The 23,795-nt window shown below is 43.7% G+C and overlaps 1 protein-coding gene across 1 annotated transcript in view; it reads right to left on the bottom strand.

Moving 5' to 3' along the window:
- Positions 1-37: 37 nt before the first annotated feature.
- LOC143964416 (SLC35A4 upstream open reading frame protein) overlaps positions 38-23,795 on the bottom strand; it is a 36,519-nt gene continuing 12,761 nt past the window's right edge. Inside the window, exons 2-3 of the mRNA XM_077474132.1 lie at positions 5,823-5,918; positions 38-771 (exon numbers count right to left, since the gene is read on the bottom strand). Coding sequence (XP_077330258.1) covers positions 583-771; positions 5,823-5,918 — 285 coding nt within the window. The 3' untranslated portion in view covers positions 38-582. The remainder of the gene's footprint in view (positions 772-5,822; positions 5,919-23,795) is intronic.

Raw genomic sequence — 23,795 nt, 5'->3', positions numbered from 1 at the left:
ATTACATAGGAGACAGCTATGCAAATACATACAATAGTGGAATCAAGTCTCATTTATTCGTGTACATTCATGTATATTTGCACAGCTAAAGTTAAGTAAAAAAAAGCTATATACTCTGGGAGCTACAGACTGTACCACGTGGGTTAATATGTAATGTGCTAAAAAGGTTTATATGCAATACTTGTCCACCAAGTTAGAGATGACACTACTGAGATTTAGACGTGTTATTTAAAATTCATGACCAGTTTAAGTCAATTTGCTGATTGTCCACAGTGAGTGCAAAATGTGCCAATAGCAATGTTCTCATCACTTTTTCAGCACTGCTCTGTAACGTTTCATCCAAAATACAATTTGCATTGAATCTAGAAAAGTAAAATTAGAGAAAGCACTTAACAATGTGCTATCAGACGTGCTGAGCCAATTCCTACTACCTGCTGCAGATCCAGTTTAGACAACTGCACACATAGTGACACAGTATGCAATTAGGAGGTACCCAATATGGAATATAGTTCCAAGAAAGCACTTAAAGCATGGAAGGAGCAGTTAATGGAGTGTCAGCATATTCCTCCTGGCTTAATCAGGTCATTTTCTTAAAGAGCCCAGGTAGTCTTTGATGGTCTTCTCCACGTTTGGTACTGCATAAGCCTGAGCAGCATAAATTCCTGTGCAGGCTCCCACTGCAAAGCCCAGCACAGCAGAAGCTCTGAGTTTGGAAACGATATAGCCAGCCAGGAACCCCTTTAGGAATGGAGAGCTGAGGAAAGAGCCTTCCTGCAAACAAGAAAGTAGAATTCATATTATAGCCTTATAAATTACATGGAGGGGCGGAGGATGCACATTTGCACATATAACCTAACCTTGTTATATTGAGCACCTTCTAAAATCGCTATAAAATAGTCTCCCCACAAATAAAAAGTAAGTGTCAAAGCACATTCTCTCTCCCCCCATTACTAACCTTTCCCCTATAGCCCTGCACTGGCTTGGACCGAATAATGCTCAGTGTCATTCAACCCATGTCCTTTGAGCTCAGAGCATGAGCAACCCGCTACAAAATGCACAAAATACTTCTTCCCTGCAAGGCTATGCTAACATACCTCCCTCTCCAGAAACTTGGAGTCAATAGAAGTTCAAATCGGTTTTCAGTTTGATTCCATGTTCAGTAAAAGACATAGAGCAACTTTTTTTTTTTTTTAAACAAACACAGAGGAACCCTTAAAACAAAATTTTAGGTCCCGGGGAGCCCCGTCAATTACTATATTAAAAGAGGAGCTCCAGGCTCCCCCAAAAAATTAAGTCAGCAGCTACAAATACTGTAGCAGCTGACTTAATATAAAAAGGACACATACCTGTCCAGGGATTCAGCGATGTTCTCACCCAAAGCGAGTCTTCAATCGGCTTAGGGTGCAGGTGCAAGTAAGGGAAAGCAAAGCCTTGTGGCTTCACAGCTGGCTCCCTACTGCGCATGCGCTAGTCGTACCTTGTGAATGGTCCCATAGTCTTCTAGGATCTATGATGTGTCTCAGAAGAATGCGGGGGAAGGAGGGGTACAAACATCTCTAAGATCATCCCCCCCATAAATATTGCCAAATGTGGCGGGGGGAGGGAGGAATGCAAACAAGCAAAAAACTTCCTTTTGTGGGTGGAGGCTCCACTTTAACAACTCATGTAGAGAAGTGTGGCGGTCAGTGGGAAGAATGCTTCTTATAGTTGTGGTTTGTGGGAGGAATGCCCCCTTACAAATAGCTAAATAAATGTCAAGTTATGTGCTATACATAGTATAGTTGTAATCTAGCCCCCTTTGACAGGCGGTCCTGAGCGGTATACCCGTGTGAGTTTTTCAGGCAGACCCAGTTGGACCCTCCATTATGCAGCAGTCAATGTGAACAGACACGATTCCATTTACACCTGCCAACATCCAAGCCAATCTTCTAAAAACATCCATTTCCCACCAATCTAGCGTAGTGGTTCTCAACCTCAATCCTGAAGTACCCCCAACATGCCATGTTTTGGGAATTTCTCTTATATAAAATAGCTGTCCAAAATACCAAACTATTGACTCTGCTTTAAAAGCACCTGTGCAAGATAAAGGAAAACCTGCAAACATGGCCTGTTGGGAGTACTTGAGGACTAAGGTTGAGAACCACTGGTCTAGCCGATTGAATCAGACAGTTGGGTGTAAACAAACAAGTGGTCCATTTATATCCGACCTCCCCAAGAGGAGAGCGGTCTGTGCATGTGTCCACTCTGCCTTAGCGGAGAAGACATGAACCAGCCATCCACCTGCTCTGCGGACAGATCTCCTGCTGAGCAAGAGGATCACAGCGGGTTTCACTCCATGTGGAAGGGGACTTACATAAATGGGTCAGATTAGGTCCATTAGGGTCTATCCTGTACACAAAACTAATTTAATGCTTCACTATTAAAGCCCCATTTGTAAGTACCGGTAGTTAGTATTGTTGAATGAAGTATCTATTGGACCAATGCAAATAAAGGGATCCCAAGGGGCAATTAGTATGATCCCTCCAGATGTCAGTCAAGCTCAAATGGCATAGTAGACGAAAAAATAAAAATAAAAACACAAAACAAAAAATAAAAAACACATACAAACAGCTGCCTTTTAAGTATATCCTATGGCAGGTCACGCCTCTGGCCTTAAACCATAAAAGGGACATGCCAGACTTTAAACCACCATCACATTTTATGCATTTGTTTTTTCTGAATGCATGCCTCCAAAGCTACCCGAATCGGTATAATGCTAAATATTAATATAAAGTCAAGGACTGCCTACCCCCCGCCCCCTCCCCCATCCCCCTGCCTATAAGTCCTTCAACATGAGAGGCTACCTAAATAAAATCAGCAAGATGTTTTGAGTACATAAGGCAGCACCTTCTCTCCATCTCCGATTTGACAGAATTATTTTACTTTAACAATACTCATAACAGTATCAGGGACCACATTAAACCAATCTGCAGATGTGCCCACTTGACTGATGTCATACGTCTTCATTGGCCATCAGCTGGGACAGCAAAATGTATTACTGCTCATTTATGGCTAGGTCCTAAGCATTTCACTCATTTTTATTTTATAGTTGCAACACACAATGACATGACTGCTGGTTTGCAATAAACAAACCACAGGGACTACACACCAAACAGCCGTGCAGTTTTCCCAAAGCAAGTTGCTAAACAATCATATTAATGAAGTTAGTACAAGGAGCTGATGGAAAGGATGATTCAGTTCTTAAATAGAGATTTATATTAAAAAAATAATAATCTGGTCACACACATTTATATATATTTTATATTATATATATATGCAAAAAAAAGTATTTAGTCAGCCACCAGTTGTGCAAGTTCTCCCACTTAAAAAGATGAGAGGCCTGCAATTGTCAGGTATACCTCAACTATGAGAGACAAAATGTGGAAACAAATCCAGACGATCACATTGTCTGATTTTTGAAAGAATTTATTTGCAAATTATGGTGGAAAATAAATATTTTGTCAATATCAAAAATTCATCCCAATACTTTGTTATATATCCTTTGTTGGCAATGACAGAGGTCAAATGTTTTCTGTAAGTCACAAGGTTGTTGTTACACACTATTGCTGGTATGTTGGCCCATTCCTCCATGCAGATCTCCTCTAGAGCAGTGATGTTTTGGGGCTGTCGCTGGGCAACACAGACTTTCAACTCCCTCCAAATGTTTTCTATGGGGTTGAGATATGGAGACTGGCTAGGCCACTCCAGGACCTTAAAATGCTTCTTATAAAGCCACTCCTTCATTGCCCGGGTGGTGTGTTTGGGATCATTGTCATGCTGAAACACCCAGCCACGTTTCATCTTCAATGCCATTGCTGATGGGAGGAGGTTTGCACTCAAAATCTCACCACACATGGCCCAATTCATTCTTTCATGTACATGGATCAGTCGTCCTGTTCCCTTTGCAGAGAAACAGTCCCAAAGCATGATGCTGCCACCCCCATGCTTCACAGTAGGTACGGTGTTCTTTGGTTGCAACTCAGCATTCTCTCTCCTTCAAACACGACAAGTTGTGTTTCTACCAAACATTTCTACTTTGGTTTCATCTGACCATATGACATTCTCCCAATCCTCTTCTGGATCATCCAAATGCTCTCTAGCAAACCTCAGATGGGCCCGGACATGTACTGGCTTAAGCAGGGGGACACGTCTGACACTGCAGGAGCTGAGTCCCTAGTGGTGTAGTGTGTTACTGATGGTATCCTTTGTTACGTTGGCCCCAGCTCTCTTGCAGGTCATTCACTAGGTCCCCCCTTTTTGCTCACCGTTCTTGTGATCATTTTGATCTTGCGTGGAGCCCCAGATCGAGGGAGATTGTCAGCGGTCTTGTATGTCCTCCATTTTCTAATTACTGCTCCCACAGTTGATTTCTTCACACCAAGCTGCTTGCCTATTGCAGATTCAGTCTGCCCAGCCTGGTGCAGGTCTACAATTTTGTTTCTGGTGTCCTTCAACAGCTCTTTGGTCTTCACCATAGTGGAGTTTGGAGTGTGACTGTTTGAGGTTGTGGATAGGTGTTTTTTATATGGATAACAAGTTCAAACAGGTGCCATTAATACAGGTAATGAGTGGAGGACAGAGGAGCCTCTTAAAGAAGAAGATACAGGTCTGTGAGAGCCAGAAATCTTGCTTGTTTGTAGGTGACGAAATACTTCTTTTCCATCATAATTTGCAAATAAATTCTTTCCAAAATCAGACAGACAATGCGATTATGTCTCGCATAGTTGAGGTATACCTATGGTGACAATTACAGGCCTGTCTCATCTTTTTAAGTGGGAGAACTTGCACAATTGGTGGCTGACTAAATACGTTTGTGTGTGTGTGTGTGTGTGTGTGTGTGTGTGTGTGTGTGTGTGTGTGTGTGTGTGTGTGTGTGTGTGTGTGTGTGTGTGTGTGTGTGTGTGTGTGTGTAATTGTTAAAGTGGACCTTGCAATAAAATGTATGGTCTGCTTATTAGGCTTAGGTGTCACCCTCCCTTAAAAATTGCTGCCTTACCGTACTTGCAAAATGTACATGTATAAAGAACGGAAAAGCTAAGCAGGAACACCGATCTGTTTTTCCACAGTAAAATGCTCATCTCCCTATGTCTTTAGTACAGTGACAGTATCACCTAGTGTCAGAGTTTTCTGCCACAGTACCGCAAAAAAAAATTCCATAAATCTATCGCATGGTAGACGCTATAATTTGTGCAAACCAATCAATATACGAGTATTGGAATTATTTTTTTACCAAAAATATGCATCAGAATACATAATGATCTAAATTTAGAGAGAGAGTTACAAGCACCGATCTCCCTGTATAGATTTCAAGTGGAGAGGAGGAAGATAGCTTTTCACAGAAGGGTGAACCTCTGCCCAGATTTACTCTGACTGTCTTTTTTTCACCTAATCACGTTACTGACCTGTTGCCAATTAACCTAATTAGTTGCACAATGTTCCTCCAGCTCTTCCGTAAGTACCACTCTACCAGCTTTTTGATACCGTTCCCAACTTTGAGACCTGTTGCCGTCATCAATTTATTTTTCTTAAAATGGTACATTTTCTCAGGTTTAAACATTTGATGCTTTCTATATTGAATAAAATATAGGGCATGTCTGTGCTGGTAATCAGTCATGAATGGAACCAGGCTCTGTTTCCCATCAGGCTCCACCCGCTGCATTACAAAATTATTGGGCATAAGCCAGTATGGAATTTTGGACCTCAGTGCCAGTCTGACAAATGTATGTACTTAAAACATAAGGAACAATCGTTATTTTAAAGGTGAGATCGAAATTTGAATTTACCTGAGATACCCCGGCTTGCACCTCATTTTCCAGTTTACGCTGCAGGCCTTCTAACTGATCTTTAAGAAAGACAAGGTCCTTTAACTTTGGGGTACCCTGTGGAAAGTACAAAAAAAAAAAGAGCAGACTAAATAAATTGTAGTGTGCAATACTACACATTGCTGTCTATATAATAAAACTCAATTTCTTGTTCATACATCACGGGACACAGAGCTCTAAAACTTAGTGGGTTAGATGGTCACCATCAGGTGATTGGACACTAGCAAACCCAAATTACAAGGCAAGTTCCTCCCCTATATAACCCCTCCTATATGGAGAGCACCTCAGTTTTTTCACCAGTGGTGGTTGGTCACGTTGAATATGTGCTAAGATGTGCTAAGATGATAGCCCTGTTTGATGGTCTCTGCAGGGGTCTAGGAGCTATACAACCGTATCCATGCCTCGGGCCAATAAAAACGCCTAAGATGGATGGTACCCGGGCCTCGTGAAAGAAGGAACAAGGTTTTGCCTGTAACGTCTGAGGACTGGGCTTTGGGATCCAGCACTTTGGGGCATAAATTAAAAGTTGCTCGAAAAGTTTCTAGCAGAATCTTCTACAGGTCCAGGGAAGAGGATCCTGCAAGTAGGAACCCAGAAGTTGGCACGTTACCCGTCGTGATGGGTGAAGGTTGGATCTGTCAGTTCTCAACAGTCCTGCGGCGAGGATAAGGTAAGTGAAGACAAGCCTACCTATACACCTTATGGATTATCTTCCGAGTAGTTTGCATATCTTACCTGTTTTCCGCCACTAAAGGGAGTAAGAGACATACCTGTTGTATACTTACATGCATTCCAGAATGCACACTCAGTGAAGCCGCTCACCTCCTCCGCTGCAGGCTCTGCCACATGATCTGAAAGGGGGATCTCAGAAAGTCTAGAGGGTCCCACATAGTCCTCCGGTTGTCTACTTTCTCCCCCCCCCCCCCCCCGGCCATGTTGGTCCTACACGCGTGCACACTTTAAGGCGAAGTCGTGGGGAGTGGTTGCTAGCACCATGCATGGCGCATCAGTGCGTAGGCGCGAGGCGGCTGTTTTTAAAATCCCAGAATGCCAGAGCCCTCAGACACAGAGCTATGGGCAGTAAGCATCTCTGTGGGTTCGGATCCAGGCATATCTAAGACACCTACTCAGTATCAGGTTGTGCAGACTAAGATGATGATGATAATAATAATAAATAATAATAATATTGTAAGACTAGGCACAACAGTGATTGCATTTATACTAGTACCTCTGCTTTTGTCAGCTTAGGACTACGTCTCCCCATAAGAGGGCTTCAGGGGCAAGTAAACAAGCCCAGATCTAAAGGTTCTATCCCCCGTGAAAGACTGGAGGCAGCCGCACAGGATGAGCCATTGCCCCTGTCAGGCTTGCAGCCTCTCCCAACACTGCAGCCCTGCACCCAACACTGCACAGGTTTTTTAAAGATGGTTGTTTGCATCTGCAGTGTGTGGTGTACAGGAGACGTTAGCTGCTTAATCGCAGCATCCTCACAAGAGAGCAGAAATTGGGGAAGTTCCCCTGCCCCAAATCCTCAATCAAGAGGATCAACAATCTGATGATGAAAGGTCACCATCAGAGGACAGGGAACAGGTACAATCTGACGAGGTGGAGGTATCGGAGGCCTCACAAGCTCTGGAGTTGTAGCTGCAATCTTTTACAGGGATTCAGGCTGCCTATAACTTACCCTCAGCCTAGACAGCCAAAGCCTCTGTCTCCTACTTGGGTTTTTCTTACATTCCCATAGGCTTCTTGTACCTTTCCAAGTCCGTCCATTACTACAAAGAGGTGTAGAACCTCCACAAGGTCCTCATGCAGGTACTTGCTTACAAACTAGCCAAAACGCACAACTGCTGAGATGGCTACGGCCACATCACCCTGAAAGTGCCCAATATCATCTGATCTCAGAGGCTAAGCAGGGTCGGGCCTGGTTAGTACCTGGATGGCAGACCGTCTGGGAATACCAGGTGCTATACACGGTTCTGTGCACATTTTTGCTTACACAAACAGCTAAATGCATGAGTACGGGAATGCACGTCAGCGGAGGATAACTTTTTTTTTTATCAGTCTACATATTTGCATAAATTACTGGCGTATTGGAATGTACAAGATGCATTTGCCAGACAATGTAATACACAGAGATACATGTTTTCTTGATTACCCAAGGATACTTGGTCACACGGAGAGGCTTGCTTTACAGAAATGCCTAAAATCGGATAAAGATGCTTGATTTCATAAAGATGCTGGATCGCACGGGGTGCTTGATCACACAAGAGTCCTTGGTCTCACAAAGGTATTTGTCCGCACAGTAGCGCTTATAATGCATAGAATGTTTGGTCGCATAAAAGATGCCGAATCGCATAAGAATGCATGATCGCCTAAGGTTGCATGATCGCCTAGATTTGCATGGTTGCATAACGAGGCATGTTCATTTAGCCCCCTTAATTACACAGGATGCCTTATGTTCGCATAGGAATAAGTGTCTGCCTGGATATGGCGGTAGGAAGACTGGATTCTTCCACTACTCCTAGACCTTCTCTCGCAGGAACTAGTATTCCATCCTTCCTTACAGAATCTAAATTGGATGGGTTGACTGTTGATACCTACATCCTGAAAAGTCGTGGTCTTTGGTGTACAGTTCTCTCTACTCTGGTTAATGCTAGTGGGCCGGCCTCCAGGCTTGTCTATCAGAGTCTGGAAGGCGTATGTTTCCCGGTGTGAATCCAGGGGTTGGCATCCTCAAAAAGGTATGCCAGTGGCAGAAGTCTTGCCTTTCTACAGTTAGGGGTAGAAATTAAACTGGCCTTGAGCACATCAATGGTCAGTTCTCGACCAATTTTTCCTTCCCCCCCCCCCCCCCCCCAGAGGCCACACGCCTCTCATTGCTTAGTCCGGCTTTTTATCCAAGGGGTGTCTTGTTTAATTCCGCCAGTTGAGTCTCCCTTGTGCCCGTGAGATTTGAATGGCCGGCTTTACAAAAACAGCCTTCTGAACCAATATGCCATATTCCTTTGGTCCCTTTAACCAGAAGATAGAGTTTCTGGTTGTCATATCCTCTGCTAGAGGGGTATCAGAATTAACAGCTTTTTGCTGCCTAAGGTGGTATCAGGATTTCATCTGAACCAAGATGTTGTCCTACTGTCTTTGTATGGGTCCGAATTCTGTGGAAGAAAGGTGGTTACACTCTCTTGATGTAGTAAGGGCAGTCAAGGTCTAGCTGAAAGCTATTGCTCTGATACGAAAAGCTGATGCTTTGTTTGTACTGCCTGAAGATCCTAGAAAGGGTCAGGCAGCGTCGAAATCCACTAACTAAGTAGATTTGGCAGGTTATTGTTCAGGCTTATGGTTTCATTTAACCACTTAAGGACCGCCTCCTGCACATATACGTTGGCAGAATGGCACAAGCACGTATCGGTACATTGCTTTTTAAGTGCCCAGCCGTGGGTCGGGAGCGCGCCGGCGGCGACGGCTCCCGAGCTCCGTGGCCGTGGGTGTTGTCCCTCGATCGGGTCACAGAGCTGAAGAATGAGGAGATGTCTGTGTAAACAAACCTCTCCTTGTGCTTCCTGCTGAGCCGGTCACCGATCGTCTGTTCCCTTTTATAGGGAAAGATAATCAGTGACACCACATGGCAGGCCACGCCCCCCTACAATAAAAAAAAAAAAAAAACACACACACACACACACACACACATAACGTCATACATAACACCTACACTGCCCCCTAGTTGTTAACTCCTTCACTGCCAGTGTCATTTACACAGGAATCAGTGAATTTAAATAGCACTGATTGCTGTATAAATGACAATGGTCCCAAAAATGTGTTAAAAATGTCCGATGTGTCTGCCATAATGTCACAGTCACAAAAAAAAAATAATCGCTGATCGCCATTACTAGTAAAAAAACAAATATTAATAAAAATGCTATAAAACTATCCCCTATTTTGTAAACGCTCTAACTTTTGCGCTAATCAATTGTGATTTTTTTTACCAAAAATATGTAACAGAATACGTATCCGCCTAAACTGAGGAAAAAATGTTTTATATATTTTTGGGGGATATTTATTATAGCAAAAATAAATTGCTTTTTTTTCAAAATTGTCGCTCTATTTTTGTTTATAGCGCAAAAAATAAAAACCGCAGAGGTGATCAAATACCACCAAAAGAAATCTCTATTTGTGGGAAAAAAAGGACGCCAATTTTGTTGGGGAGCCATGTCGCAGGACCGCACAATTGTCAGTTAAAGTGACGCAGTGCCGAATCGCAAAAAGGGGCCTGGTCCTTTGGCTGCAAATTGGTCCGGGGCTTAAGTGGTTAAGAGCGCACTCGATTACAGCACTAAGTGCTTCATGGGCAGTGTTTCACTAAGCCTCCTTGGCTCAAATCTGCAACTTGGCTTTCCATCCATACATTCACCAAATTCTTTCGGGTGGATGTGAAAGAGCATGAGGATACCGCCTTCGGCGCAGTGTGCTGCAGGCAGCAGTATAGGTCCTCACATCCGATGGCGGCCTGCTTTTTGATCTGTCTCCCTCCCCTCAATTTGGGGATTGCTCTGGTACATCCCACTAAGTAATTAGTGCTCCGTGTCCCGTGATGTATGAACAAGAAAATATATATATTTTTTTAATTACAGCTTACCTGTAAAATCCTTTTCTTGGGAGTACATCACGTGGCACAGAGCCCTGCTTCAGGATTTATGTATATATACGCTGGGATATTTTAAAACTGAGGTACTCTCCATATCGGAGGGGTTATATAGGGGAGGAACTTGCCTTGTAATTAGGGTTTGCCAGTGTCCAATCACCTGATGGTGACCATCTAACCCACTAAGTTTTAGAGCTCTGTGTCCCGTGATGTACTCCCAAGAAAAAGGATTTTACAGGTAAGCTGTATTAAAAAGTCCTATTATTCACAGCCATCAGTAAAAATCATCCTTAAAATGTGTAATTCAATAAATATGCAAAAAAAAAAAAAAAAAAACACAAACACCGCCAGCCAAAATGGATCCTTCTTGTATTTTAACTCGCTGCAAAAAAGTGTTAACAAACACTACAACTTTAAAAAAAAGGGACCTCAAACCCAAGCTCAATTCATAACTAAATACTCTGAGCGTTTTGGAACTTTACACTTATAAATTCAAACAACATTAATGTCATAATTTTAAATTGTGACCCTTCACATGAGCTTTCAGATGCCTGCAGCTCGACACCTGAAGCTCAGAAAAGGGACTGTAGATGAGCTACTTTTGAAGCAGAATAGGGAATTTATGACCCCACAGACTTCAACTAGCCTAAACCACCTTGTATTTAGCTCACCATTGGCTAAAGCAAAAACGCTGATCCTGAATACGCTTGGAGAAAAAAATAAAAATAAAAATAAAAAACAGAAACACACTATGCAAAAATTGCATGTAAATGCTCAAGCTCTGGTGTGCATAATTTCTTGAAAAAAAAAAAAATTATATATATATATGTTTAATTAAACGTTTTTGCAAGTTGAAAGTACAACAGTAGAGAGGTGACCATGGCAAGGTCATGAGATAAATCCAGCATGCATATCACATACGGTATCTTACAGATAGTGCACAAGAATCCAAAAATTTTAGGCACATCAGTATAACCTGGTAGTGTAAAAGTCAGTGTAAAGTATAGTAACGTTCCAAAGAGAAAAAGGATCGTAAAAGTCGTGGGAGAGAGAGAGAGAGAGAGAGAGAGAGAAATACAGAAAAAAAATAAAAATAAAAGTGGGGGGGGGGGGGGGGCCCGAGAGGAAAGAGGCCTTGATCCTAAGCCTGCCGCACAAGCATTAGAATAGACTGGACAAAAAATGGATATAGCAGGTTGTGAGACAATATCTAAAACATTTTAAAAGTTAAATGCTTTGAAAACAAACCAATAGGCCCATATCTTGCTATGATGGTTAGGAGAATTACATCTGTGCAAGATTTTCCATGAGACACGTCATCTATTTTTCCAAACCATTGAGCAATATATGGAATTTACTTTTATTTCCAATATGTGACGAACTCAGGTGTCAGATCCCTGCCCTCAAAACAAATGACCGGCCAACCTCACATCACTCCGCCACTTACGTAACAAAGTCACTCTCAGCTGCCCCCAGCACAAAGATTTTCCAGCTTGCAGTACCATAATCTAGGTGCCAGCAGCCTGAGAGCGATTGTCACTGGGCTAATTTTGCAATTAACCCTTTAACTGCCACCACTGACATTTGTTTAGGTAGGGTCAGGCCTTCCATCAATACCAATTATGATTTCAGAATAAGAGTCTGCTCAGAGGCCTTACTCTAAAACAGTGGCGCTCTTCAAGAGGCAGGTTCATTCATAGCTTGCATTAAAAGCTTTAGAAACAAGGTTAACACTTTTTAACATAAGGGTTTAATACAAAAAGGTCAAAGTTGGTGCAAATAAAAACATTTACAGAAAAAAAGATGTTTCAAAGAGATAACGACAATATACAGAAACCAATAAATAAGGTAGAACGAGGGAAGAAGAATACATGCAATTAATGTCCGAGGGTTGATCAGAATTCGATTAATGAGCTGGGTAATCGGTTCTCAAAACTTGACAGATATTTCTGATTGGATGGTAAAAGGAGAACTGACCATTGTCCTGGCATCTCCTCTTTTCTGTCAGATCAAAAGGGGCGTTGACAGCGACCAGTAACCAATTATCTGGTCATCTTATTTAGGGGTTGGTTGATGGGAGGTGTCTACACTCATGTTCCAGGTACACTTTGTAGTCATAGCTCTACTGTTTACAGATGGAAAATATCCATATTGTTGTTCAGCGCGAGATTTCCTTCAAAACAGATATAAACATGCCATGTCTCCAATGTCTGGTATATCTAGGAGGAATAAGGGGTACCAATAGTTTCCCATATGACCCGACATAGGGGTGTCTGGACTTGAAATGTTACAAATTATCTGAGGAAACTAAATGTCCATAATATGGCTGTGCTACTATTACTTATATGAAGTTATGAAACATGCTGAAATTTCATACCTATTCCACTGTTTAAGCTTTATGTGCACTAAGGTATTTACGACTGATATCTGCTGGTTCTCCGAATTGAGAGGATGACAGTTTTTACGATAGGCCTGGCAGGCTGACATTAGCTGTTTTCACAGACCTCTCCTGGGTCTATAAATCTCTAGGACCCTGGGGCATGTCCCTTCATATAAATCCCACATTACCTCCCTCACCCTTCTGTTTCTCCTAACCTCTGGAAATATATCCCCATCACCCTCTGGCAGTGGCCGCAATCAACACAATTAAGTTCCCATCTCTATTCTTACCAAGACCAGACTCCCTTTTTCTTGTGCCCTTTGGAACTCCCGTTCTGTCTGCAACACTCACCTCTCTCCATGACCTCTTTATCGCCAAAGCATTACCAAAACCTGGCTTCATGAATCTGACACTGCATCTTCTGCTGCCCTATCCAATTGTGGTCTTCCCTGGACTCACTCGCCCAGATTCAGTGAATGTAAGGGAGGAGGCGTCGGAATCCTTCTAGCCCCACACAGCACCTTTCAGGTACTTAAACCACCTCCCTCAGTCACTCTCCTCTTTCGAAGCACACTGCATTTGTCTTTTCACTCCAATTTCTCTAAGGATAGCTGTGATCTACCAGCCCCCTGGACCAGTATCAAACTTTCTTCTTGATGAATTCTCTGCATGGCTACCCTACTTTCTTTCTTCTGAAATCCCCATAATCATTCTGGGTGACTTCAACATCCCTATTAATACCGACACTCCTGCCACTTCCAAACTGCTCAGCCTAACCTCCTCCTTTAACCTGAAGCAGTGGATACATGCTCCTACTCACTCTGAAGGCAATACCCTTGACCTGGTTTTCCCTCACCTTTGCACTCCATGCAACCTCACTAACTATCCATTCCCTCTCTGATCACCACCTTATTAGTTTCACTCTCTCCCTCTCTTCCACCCACCTAAAAGTTACCCACACAAACCTACGTCATCTCAACCCTTCTCTTCGCTGCTACCAACAACCTCTACAACAAAAGCCTCACTGGCCCCCCTCACTACACACAGAATCAGGCCCCCGACCCCTTCAACCTTGACAAACAGATACTAGAAGTCTGAAAAAACAGTCGTGCTCATGAGAGCCTGTGGCGTAAGACTAAAGGCCCACACACACGATCAGACTTTTTGACAACAAACATGCAAATTAGCTGTTTTGGAGCAACATCCGACTGTGTGTACGCTCCATCGGACAAACTTTTTTGGTTTTCATCGGACTTTTGTTGGCTGTGCGAACGGACAAACTTTATGGCAACAAAAGTCCGATGGAGCAAAGTCTGTTCGTGTGTACAGAAAACCATAGGACTTTTGTACAAAGTGCAAACAGGCATGCTCAGAACCAATGCAAACGATCAGACAATTCAGAAGTTGACCAAAGGTGGCGGTAAAGAGCAGAAAAACCACATGATTTGGTGAAAGTTGGCTGAAAAAGTCCTGCCGTGTGTATGCAATACAAGTTCTCAGCCGACGCCCTTTGTACAAAAATCCAAGGGAAAGTTTGTACAAAGTCCGATCGTGTGTATGAGGCTTAAGTCTCAGAAAGATTTCAACCAATATAAATCTGCCCTCCGAAAATACAATTCCAGCATCCCTACTGCCAAGTAGACCTATTTTATCACTCTCATTAGCAACTTATCACGTCCCCATCAACTCTTCTCTACCTTCAACTCTCTACTTTGTCCTCCACTGTCTCCACCCACCAACTCACTGACTGCCCAGGAGATCGTAATCACTAATACAATTCGTAAGGAGATCTCTACTGTTCAGAAACCCTCCACGCTTTGTACCTGTAGGCATAGTGTAATCATTACTTCCTTCTTTCAACCCCACCACTATAAACGAGGTTGTCAAACTACTTGCCAACGTCCATCTTACCACCTGCCCTCTGGCTCCTGTTCCCTCACAAATGCTACACTCTCTAACCCACACCTTCAAACTCTCCCTCTCTTCTGACATCTCCCCCAACGCTCTAAAACATGCACTTGTCAGACCCAAAACTTAAAAAGCCCTCACTGGACCCATCCAATCTTAAGCTATGCTCCATTTGCTTGCTCCCCTTCTTATCCAAACTCCTTGAACGTCTGGTCTACAACCAACTGAGCGTCCTCCTTGCAAATAGCCATCTAGATCCCCTTCAGTCTGGATTTCGTCAACACTCCACAGAAACTGCTCTCCTAAAACTAACAATCTAACAGCTAAAACCAATCGACAATATTCTGTACCCCTACTCCTGGACCTCTCTGCTGCCTTTGATATAGTTGACAACCCCCCTCAAAAAACTCCACACGTTTGGTCTCCATGACTGTACTCTTCGCTGGTTCTCTTCCTACTTATCCACCTTTAGCATTTCTTACAACTCTTCTTCCTCCTCTCCTCTTACTTTCTCTGTTTGGGTCCCCCAAGGTTCTGTTTTTGGACCTTTCCTATTTTCAATCTACACGTCCTCCCTGGGTCAGCTGATAGCCTCCAATAACACCTCTACACCGACGACATCCAAATCTATTTCTCTACCCCTCAGCTCACTGCCTCTGTCTCCTCACGTATCACAAATTTACTATCAGATATATCAGTCTGGATGTCACACCACTTCCTCAAACTTAATCTATTCAAAACCGAACTTATACATTTTTCCTCCCCCATATGCCCCTTTCCCTTCCCCTGATCTCCCAGTCAAAAATTGATGGCACAACTATAAATTCATCCCCGCATGTCAAGGTTCTAGGTGTAGTCCTGAATTCTCCTTTAGGCACCACGTCCAATCACTTTCCAAATCTTGCCGCCTCAACATCTCCAACATACGCCCCTTTCTAATCAATGACACAACAAAGCTCCTAATTCACTCGCTGGTCATCTCTCGCCTCGACTACTGCGACTCCCTTCTCATTGGCTTACCTCTACATAGTCTATCACCTCCTCAATCCATCATGAATGCTGCTGCCAGACGCATCCACCTTACCAATCGCTGTGTGTCTGCTACCCCTCTCTGTCAATCCCTCCACTGGCTTCCGCTCATCCAAAAGATTTGATTAAAAATACTAACAACTATTTACAAAGCCATCCACAATTTAGCCCCCGGCTACATCACTAGCCTAGTCTCTAAATACAATGGGGGAAAAAAAAGTATTTGGTTAGTCACCAATTGTGCAAGTGCAGCCACCAATTCGGCAGAAGAGGTGGCCGAAATATTGGTATTGTATCAGCACCAAAAAAAACGATATCGGTCGGTTGATCCCTACTGGGTATATACTTCCATAGAACTTTATAAAAAGGTAACAGAGCAATGTATTACATTTTAAAGAAGAGTTTAACCCATTTAAAGGTCATCAGCCACCAAATGGGTAGCGGCTGACTTTTAATAAACAGACATTCGCCTGTCCCCCACCGCAAAAAAAACAAAAAAATAAACAAACACCATGCCAGGGGGTCACGAGTACTTAAAGCAGAAGTTCAATTTCTGGGTGGAAAAAAGAAAAAAAATATGTAGGGGGAGGGAAAAGGGATGGTAAAAGAAGGGGGGGGGGGGTAGGGGTGATAGCAGTATGTCACCCTCCCTGAATACACACAAAATGTAGGACTCCAGACCTCTCAATGTCTTAATATTCTGTCATGTACGTAAATACACTGGGTGTCATTGAACCTTTTACCAAAAAAAAAAACTAAAATAATGTGATTGTGTAAGTGTATAACTGGGGATGTAGCCGTGTTCAGAATTAAGCAATCACATTCAAACTCATTTTAAAGGAGTTGTTCTATGCATTAAGATAAAAAAAACCTATGTGTAGCAGCCTCCCCAGCCCCCCCCCCCTCCCCCTCCCATTACCTACCTGAGCTCTTTTCTCTCCAGAGATGTCCATGATCCCCTCAGCCATCAAGTACACTCCTCCCGATTGGCTAATGGATTAGAGGTCGACCGATATGGGTTTTTCTCTGGCCGATGCCGATATTTAGAAATCATGGTGGCCGATAGCCGATATATAATGCCGATTTTTTGGGGCCGATATGTTAGGCCGATTGTATTTTATTTTATTTATTTATTTTTAATCCCCCTTGATCTAACACACCTTTCCCACTGGGGCGTTTTTTAAGGCGCTTTTGGGCTAAAAATAGCGCCTGTAAAGTGCCTGCAAAATGGCTCCCCTGCAGTCTGTGTGAAAGACAGAGTGCTTTCACACTGAGGCGATGCGCTGGCAGGATCTTAAAAAAAAAGTCCTCCAAGCAGCACGTTTGGAGTGGTGTATACCGCTCCTCCACCACTCCTGCCCATTGATATGAATGGGCACCACTGCCGAAGCGGTGCTTCATGGGCGCATTTAACCTCTTCCTTGGCCGCTAGCTGGGTTATATGTGCCCCACTAGCAGCCAAATAGCACCGCTAAAATGATGGTAAAGCGCCGCTAAAACTTGCGCTTTACCATCAACGCCTGCCCGCTCCAGTGTGAAAGCAGCCTTCATTAGTGATACAGAAAATTTCTTACACTTAAACATTTATTAAACAAAACAAACCTCTAATCAGTTTACTTGTATGTATGATCTAGACTAAAAAAAAAAAAAAAAAAAAAAAAACTATATATTAAATAAAAACGGGTAGTCAAAACTTTTGGACAAAAAAAAAAAAAAAAAAAATGGACTAACTTTACTGTTTTTATTTTATTTTTATTTTTTAAATGGTGTATTTTTTTCCCCAAAAAATGCATTTGAAAGACCTCTGTGCAAATGCTGTGTGACATAAAATATTGCAACAACTGCTATTTTATTCCCTAGGATCTCTGCTAAAAAAAAATATATATAATTTTTGGGGGTCTAAGTGATTTTCTGGCAGAAAATACAGGATTTTTACTTGTAAGCAACAAGTGTAAGAAAAGTATTTAAATGGTTAAACTGAGAACTTCTACACAGAGATGACTTCATTCATTCAGTGTAAACATTGTAACATTTAGTTCTTTTCTTGGCAGTCTGCCCAGAGAGGAGGAAAGTGTTGCTATGACAACTCAGCAACTCACACTGACTTCTTACAGAAGTAATTTCAAAGTCCCGCTCGGCTTTTTATCAGCAGAATCGGCCGATGCCGATTATTTAAAAAACGGCAAATATCGGCCGATATATCGGTCGACCTCTATAATGGATACACGGAGCTTTGACTTGGGTGCACCCTGTAACAACCTGCTGGCTGAGGAGCACTCAAAAGGAGGGAGGGGCTAGCACCAGCAAAGAGAGACCTGAGAAGAGAAGGATCTGAGCTGCTCTGTGCAAAACCAACTGCACGGAGGAAGTATAACATGTTTGAGAAATTATATATATATATATATATATATATATATATATATATATATACACACACACACACACATACATATATATATACACATACATATATATATACACACACACACACACACACATATATATATATACACATATATACACACACACACACACAGACAGTGCCTTGCGAAAGTATTCGGCCCCCTTGAACTTTTCAACCTTTTGCCACATTTCAAACAAAGATATAAAATTTTATTTTTTTGTGAAGAATCACCAACAAATGGGACACAATTGTGAAGTGGAACGAAATCTATTGGATATTTTTAACTTTTTTAGCAAATAAAAAACTGAAAAGTGGTGCGTGCAAAATTATTCGGCCCCTTTACTTTCAGTGCAGCAAACTCACTCCAGAAGTTCAGCAAGGATCTCTGAATGATCCAATGTTGTCCTAAATGACTGATGGTGATAAATAGAATCCACCTGTGTGTAATCAAGTCTCTGTATAAATGCACCTTCTCTGTGATAGTCTCAGGGTTCTGTTGAAAGCGCAGAGAGCATCATGAAGACCAAGGAACACACCAGGCAGGTCCGTAATACTGTTGTGGAGAAGTTTAAAGCCGGATTTGGATACAAAAAGATTTCCCAAGCTTTAAACATCCCAAGGAGCACTGTGCAAGCGATCATTTTGAAATGGAGGGAGTATCAGACCACTGCAAATTAGGGATGCACCGAATGGGTTTTTTGGTGCCGAAACCGATACCGAAAATGAAAAATACACTAGGCCGAAAACCGAAACCGAAAATGACTGTTTTTAAAAAATATTTTTATACAGGAGGTGGTCAGAGACTGGCGACACGGTACAGGAGGTGGTCAGAGACTGGCGACACGGTACAGGAGGTGGTCAGAGACTGGCGACACGGTACAGGAGGTGGTCAGAGACTGGCGACACGGTACAGGAGGTGGTCAGAGACAGAGGACGTGGTACAGGAGGCATCCCCCATTGCAGCCAGCGTGTCCCCCCCATTGCAGCCAGCGTGTCCCCCCCATTGCAGCCAGCGTGTCCCCCCCATTGCAGCCAGCGTGTGTCCCATTTTGCAGCCTGTGCAGGGAGGAGCGCCGCCTCCGCCACCTGTTTGATCACAGCGCCGGGAACATCACAGCTTTCATTTCAATAGCTGTGTGTTCCCGGCCGTGCGCCGTCACACGCAGCCCCTCCCCCTTGTCCGGGCACTTTGATAGACAGATCATCCGTCGAATCCTGCGGATGATCTGTCTATCTAAGTGCCCGGACAAGGGGGAGGGGCTGCGTGTGACGGCGCGCGGCCGGGAACACACAGCTATTGAAATGAAAGCTGTGATGTTCCCGGCGCTGTGATCAAATAGGCGGCGGAGGCGGCTCTCCTGCGCTATACAACCCCCATGATGGGTGTCACCAGGGGCGGGGGGCGGAGCCCCGCCCCCACACAGGCCACGCCCCATTTTCGGCTCCATTATCGGCCATTTTTCTCTTTCGGCAAATTGCCGAAAAGGGCATTTTCGGCCGATATGTTTCGGCAGCCGAGATTTCGGTGCATCACTACTGCAAATCTACCAAGACCTGGCCGTCCCTCTAAACTTTCAGCTCAGACAAGGAGAAGACTGATCAGAGATGCAGCCAAGAGGCCCACGATCACTCTGGATGAACTGCAGAGAGCTACAGCTGAGGTGGCAGAGTCTGTCCATAGGACAACAATCAGTTGTACACTGCACAAATATGGCCTTTATGGAAGAGTGGCAAGAAGAAAGCCATTTCTCAAAGATATCCATAAAAAGTCTCGTCTAAAGTTTGCCACAAGCCACCTGGGAGACACACCAAACATGTGGAAGAAGGTGCTCTGGTCAGATGAAACCAAAATCGAACTTTTTGCCCACAATGCAAAACGATATTTTTTCCGTAAAAGCAACACAGCTCATCACCCTCAACACACTATCCCCACTGTCAAACATGGTGGTGGCAACATCATGGTTTGGGCCTGCTTTTCTTCAGCAGGGACAGGGAAGATGGTTAAAATTGAGGAGGAAGATGGATGCAGCCAAATACAGGACCATTCTGGATGAAAACCTGTTGGAGTCTGCAAAAGACCTGAAACTGGGACGGAGATTTATCTTCCAACAAGACAATGATCCCAAACATACAGCAAAATCTACAAAGGAATGGTTCACAAATAAACGTATTCAGGTGTTAGAATGGCCAAGTCAAAGTCCAGACCTGAATCCAATCGAGAATCTGTGGAAAGAGCTGAAAACTGCTGTTCACAAACGCTCTCCGTCCAACCTCACTGAGCTCGAGCTGTTTTGCAAGGAAGAATGGGCAAGAATTTCAGTCTCTCGATGTGCAAAACTGATAGAGACATACCCCAAGCGACTTGCAGCTGTAATCGCAGCAAAAGGTGGCTCTACAAAGTATTAACGCAAGGGGGCCGAATAATTTTTCACGCCCCACTTTTCATTTTTTTATTAGTTAAAAAAGTTTCAAAAATCCAATAGATTTCGTTCCACTTCACAATTGTGTCCCACTTGTTGGTGACTCTTCACAAAAAATAAAAATTTTATATCTTTATGTTTGAAGACTGAAATGTGGCAAAAGATTGAAAAGTTCAAGGGGGCCGAATACTTTCGCAAGGCACTGTATATATAATTATTTTTTAAGAGCCTTTACAATCACTTTAACCACTTCAGCCTCGGAAGAATTTACCCCCTTCCTGAGACCTTTTGGCGATTCAGCACTGCGTCACTTTAACTGACAATTGCGCGGTTGTGCGACGTTGTACTCAAACAAAATTGATGTCCCTTTTCCCACAAATAGATCTTTCTTTTGGTATTTGATTGCCTCGGCGGTTCTTATTTTTTGCGCTATAAACAAACAAAAAAAAGGAGCGACAATTTTGAATATAATAAAAAAAAAAAAAAAAAAAAAAAGAAAAAAAAGGGCCGATATGTATTCTACATAAAAAAAATAAAAAAAATTGTAATCAAAAATAATAAAATCGCAATAAGCGTATATTGATTGGTTTGCGCAAAAATTATAATGTCTACAAACTTTTTTTACTAGTAATGGCAGCGATCTGTGATTTTTATTGTGACTGACATTATGGTAGACGAATCGGATAATTGTGACACATTTTTGGAACCATTGGCAATAGTGCGATTAAAAATGCATTGATTACTGTAAATTTGTCACTGGCAGTGAAGGGGTTAACACTAGGGTCGGTGAAAGGGTTAACTGCGTTCCCTGGGAGGTGATTCTAACTGGAGGGGGAGGGACTAACCACAGGTAGTGACAGATCGTGGTTCCTAGCTAATAGGAACACACGATCTGTCAATCCTATCAGAACAGAACAGGGAAGTGTGTGTGTTTACACACAAACTCGTCCCTGTTCTGTGTTTCCAGCTCACAATCGCGGTTGCAATGACCCCTGGCCACGAGTATCGGCACCCGCGCTATCCGACCCAGCGAGCCCACATACAGTTACCGTATATACTCGAGTATAAGCCGAGATTTTCAGCCTCTTTTTTGAGGCTGAAAGTGCCCCCCTCGGCTTATACTCGAGTCATCGCTGTCTGCCTGCTCGATCAGCGTGTCGAGCAGACAGACAGCGGCCATTCTATTCTAATTCAAAAGCCGCGCCTCCGGCTCCGCCTTCGCCTGTGATAGGCGGAACACTGAATTTCCCAGCAGCCTGTGTTCCGCCTATCACGGACATCCGCTCATCCTCGTACTACGGACGAGGATGAAAGGATGGCCGTGATAGGCGGAACACAGACTGCTGGGAAATTGTGTTCCGCCTATCACAGACAGGGAGGCGCGGCATTTGAACAGGAAAATGGGCGCCGACGAAGAGCGGTGATCCTGGGACGGGACCGGACGGAGGCTCGGCTCGGCTCGGGACGGGACGGAGTCTCGGGACGGGACGGGACCGGACCGGACGGAGGCTCGGCTCGGGACAGGACGGGACCGGACGGAGGCTCGGGACCGGACGGAGGCTGGGGACACAGGTAGGCTGGACACACAAGGCCTCACACACACACACACACACACACACACACACACACACACACACACACACACACACACACACACACACACACACACACACACACACAGATGGATGGACACACACACAGGGATGGATGGATGGACGGACACACACACAGGGATGGATGGATGGATGGACACACACACACACACAGGGATGGATGGATGGATGGACACACACACACACAGGGATGGATGGATGGATGGACACACACACACACAGGGATGGATGGATGGATGGACACACACACAGGGATGGATGGATGGATGGACACACACACAGGGATGGACAGGCATATCTCACCCTCGGCTTATACACGAGTCAATAGGTTTCCCAGTTTTTTGGGGGTAAATTGGGGGCCTCGGCTTATACTCGGGTCGGCCTATACTCGAGTATATACGGTATGTGGTTTCACGCAGGGGAGCCAACCTGCCGCAGTAAAACTGCAGCTAGTCCGGAAGCGGTTAAACAGCAATAAGTACACACCTGGCATCATTTAAAGTGCCTCTGATTAACCCTAAATAAAGCTTAGCTGTTCTTTTCTGCTATTTTCTTAATCGCATCCTACAGCAAAAGCCATGGTCCACAGAGAGCTTCCAAAGCATCAGAGGGATCTCACTGTTAAAAAGGTATCAGCCAGGAGAAGGGTACAAAATTTTATTTCCAATGCAGTAGATATACCATGGAACACAGTGAATACAGTCATCATCAAGTGGGGAAAATATGGCACAAAAGCGACGTTACCAAGAACTGGACATCCCTCCAAAATGAAAGAAAACTGGTCAGGGAGGCTGCCAAGAGGCCTAGAGCAACATTAACCACTTAAGTCCAGGACCATTTTGCTGGCTTAAGATCAGAGCACTTTTTGCGATTCTGCACAGAGTTGCTTTAACGGACAATTGCGTTGTCGTGTGATGTGGCTCCCAAACAAAATTGACATCTTTTTTTTCCCCACAAATAGAGCATTCTTTTGATGGTATTTGATCACCTCTGTGTTTTTTATTTTTTGCCCTAGGGGTGCGTTTCTAACTGTGAGGGGCGTGGCTGTGATTTACAGATCACTGATCTCTGCTCCAACCTGTACGCCAATTTGCCTGTCCGTGCCATTCTGCCGACGTACATCGTTGTGCGCCGGTCGGGAAGCAGTTAAAAAGGTGCTGAAAACCGAGCAAGTACTAGCTGTCTGGTACATGTGACAGCAGTCTCCCATATTCTTCATATGGCTGGGCTATGGGGTAGAGTGGCAAAAATGAAGAAAAAAAAAAAATACAAGTTCGACTAAAACAACCAATCAGGGTAAAGAGCCAATGAAAATTTGTTACCACTTGACCGGCTGCGTCCAATCACTGTCTTTGTGCACAACGCTTGCGCACGACTCCAGGGGTGTGAGGATCAGGGATGAGGCATGTCACTCTGACACAGCCACGTGACTGGCTGTGTCTAATCACAGCCGGTCACAAATGTCAAACCACGGTAACTAGCCGAGTTCTCATCCTTGCGCATCCTGTGTGAGGAGGAGACTACGGTAACAGCTAGTT

The sequence above is a fragment of the Lithobates pipiens genome, unplaced genomic scaffold, assembly GCF_037356315.1.
Source record: "Lithobates pipiens isolate NorthernLeopardFrog02 unplaced genomic scaffold, aLitPip1_a1.2 Scaffold_8, whole genome shotgun sequence".
NCBI classification, from domain to species: Eukaryota; Metazoa; Chordata; class Amphibia; order Anura; family Ranidae; genus Lithobates; species Lithobates pipiens.
This window is presented reverse-complemented; position numbering and strand designations above follow the sequence as displayed.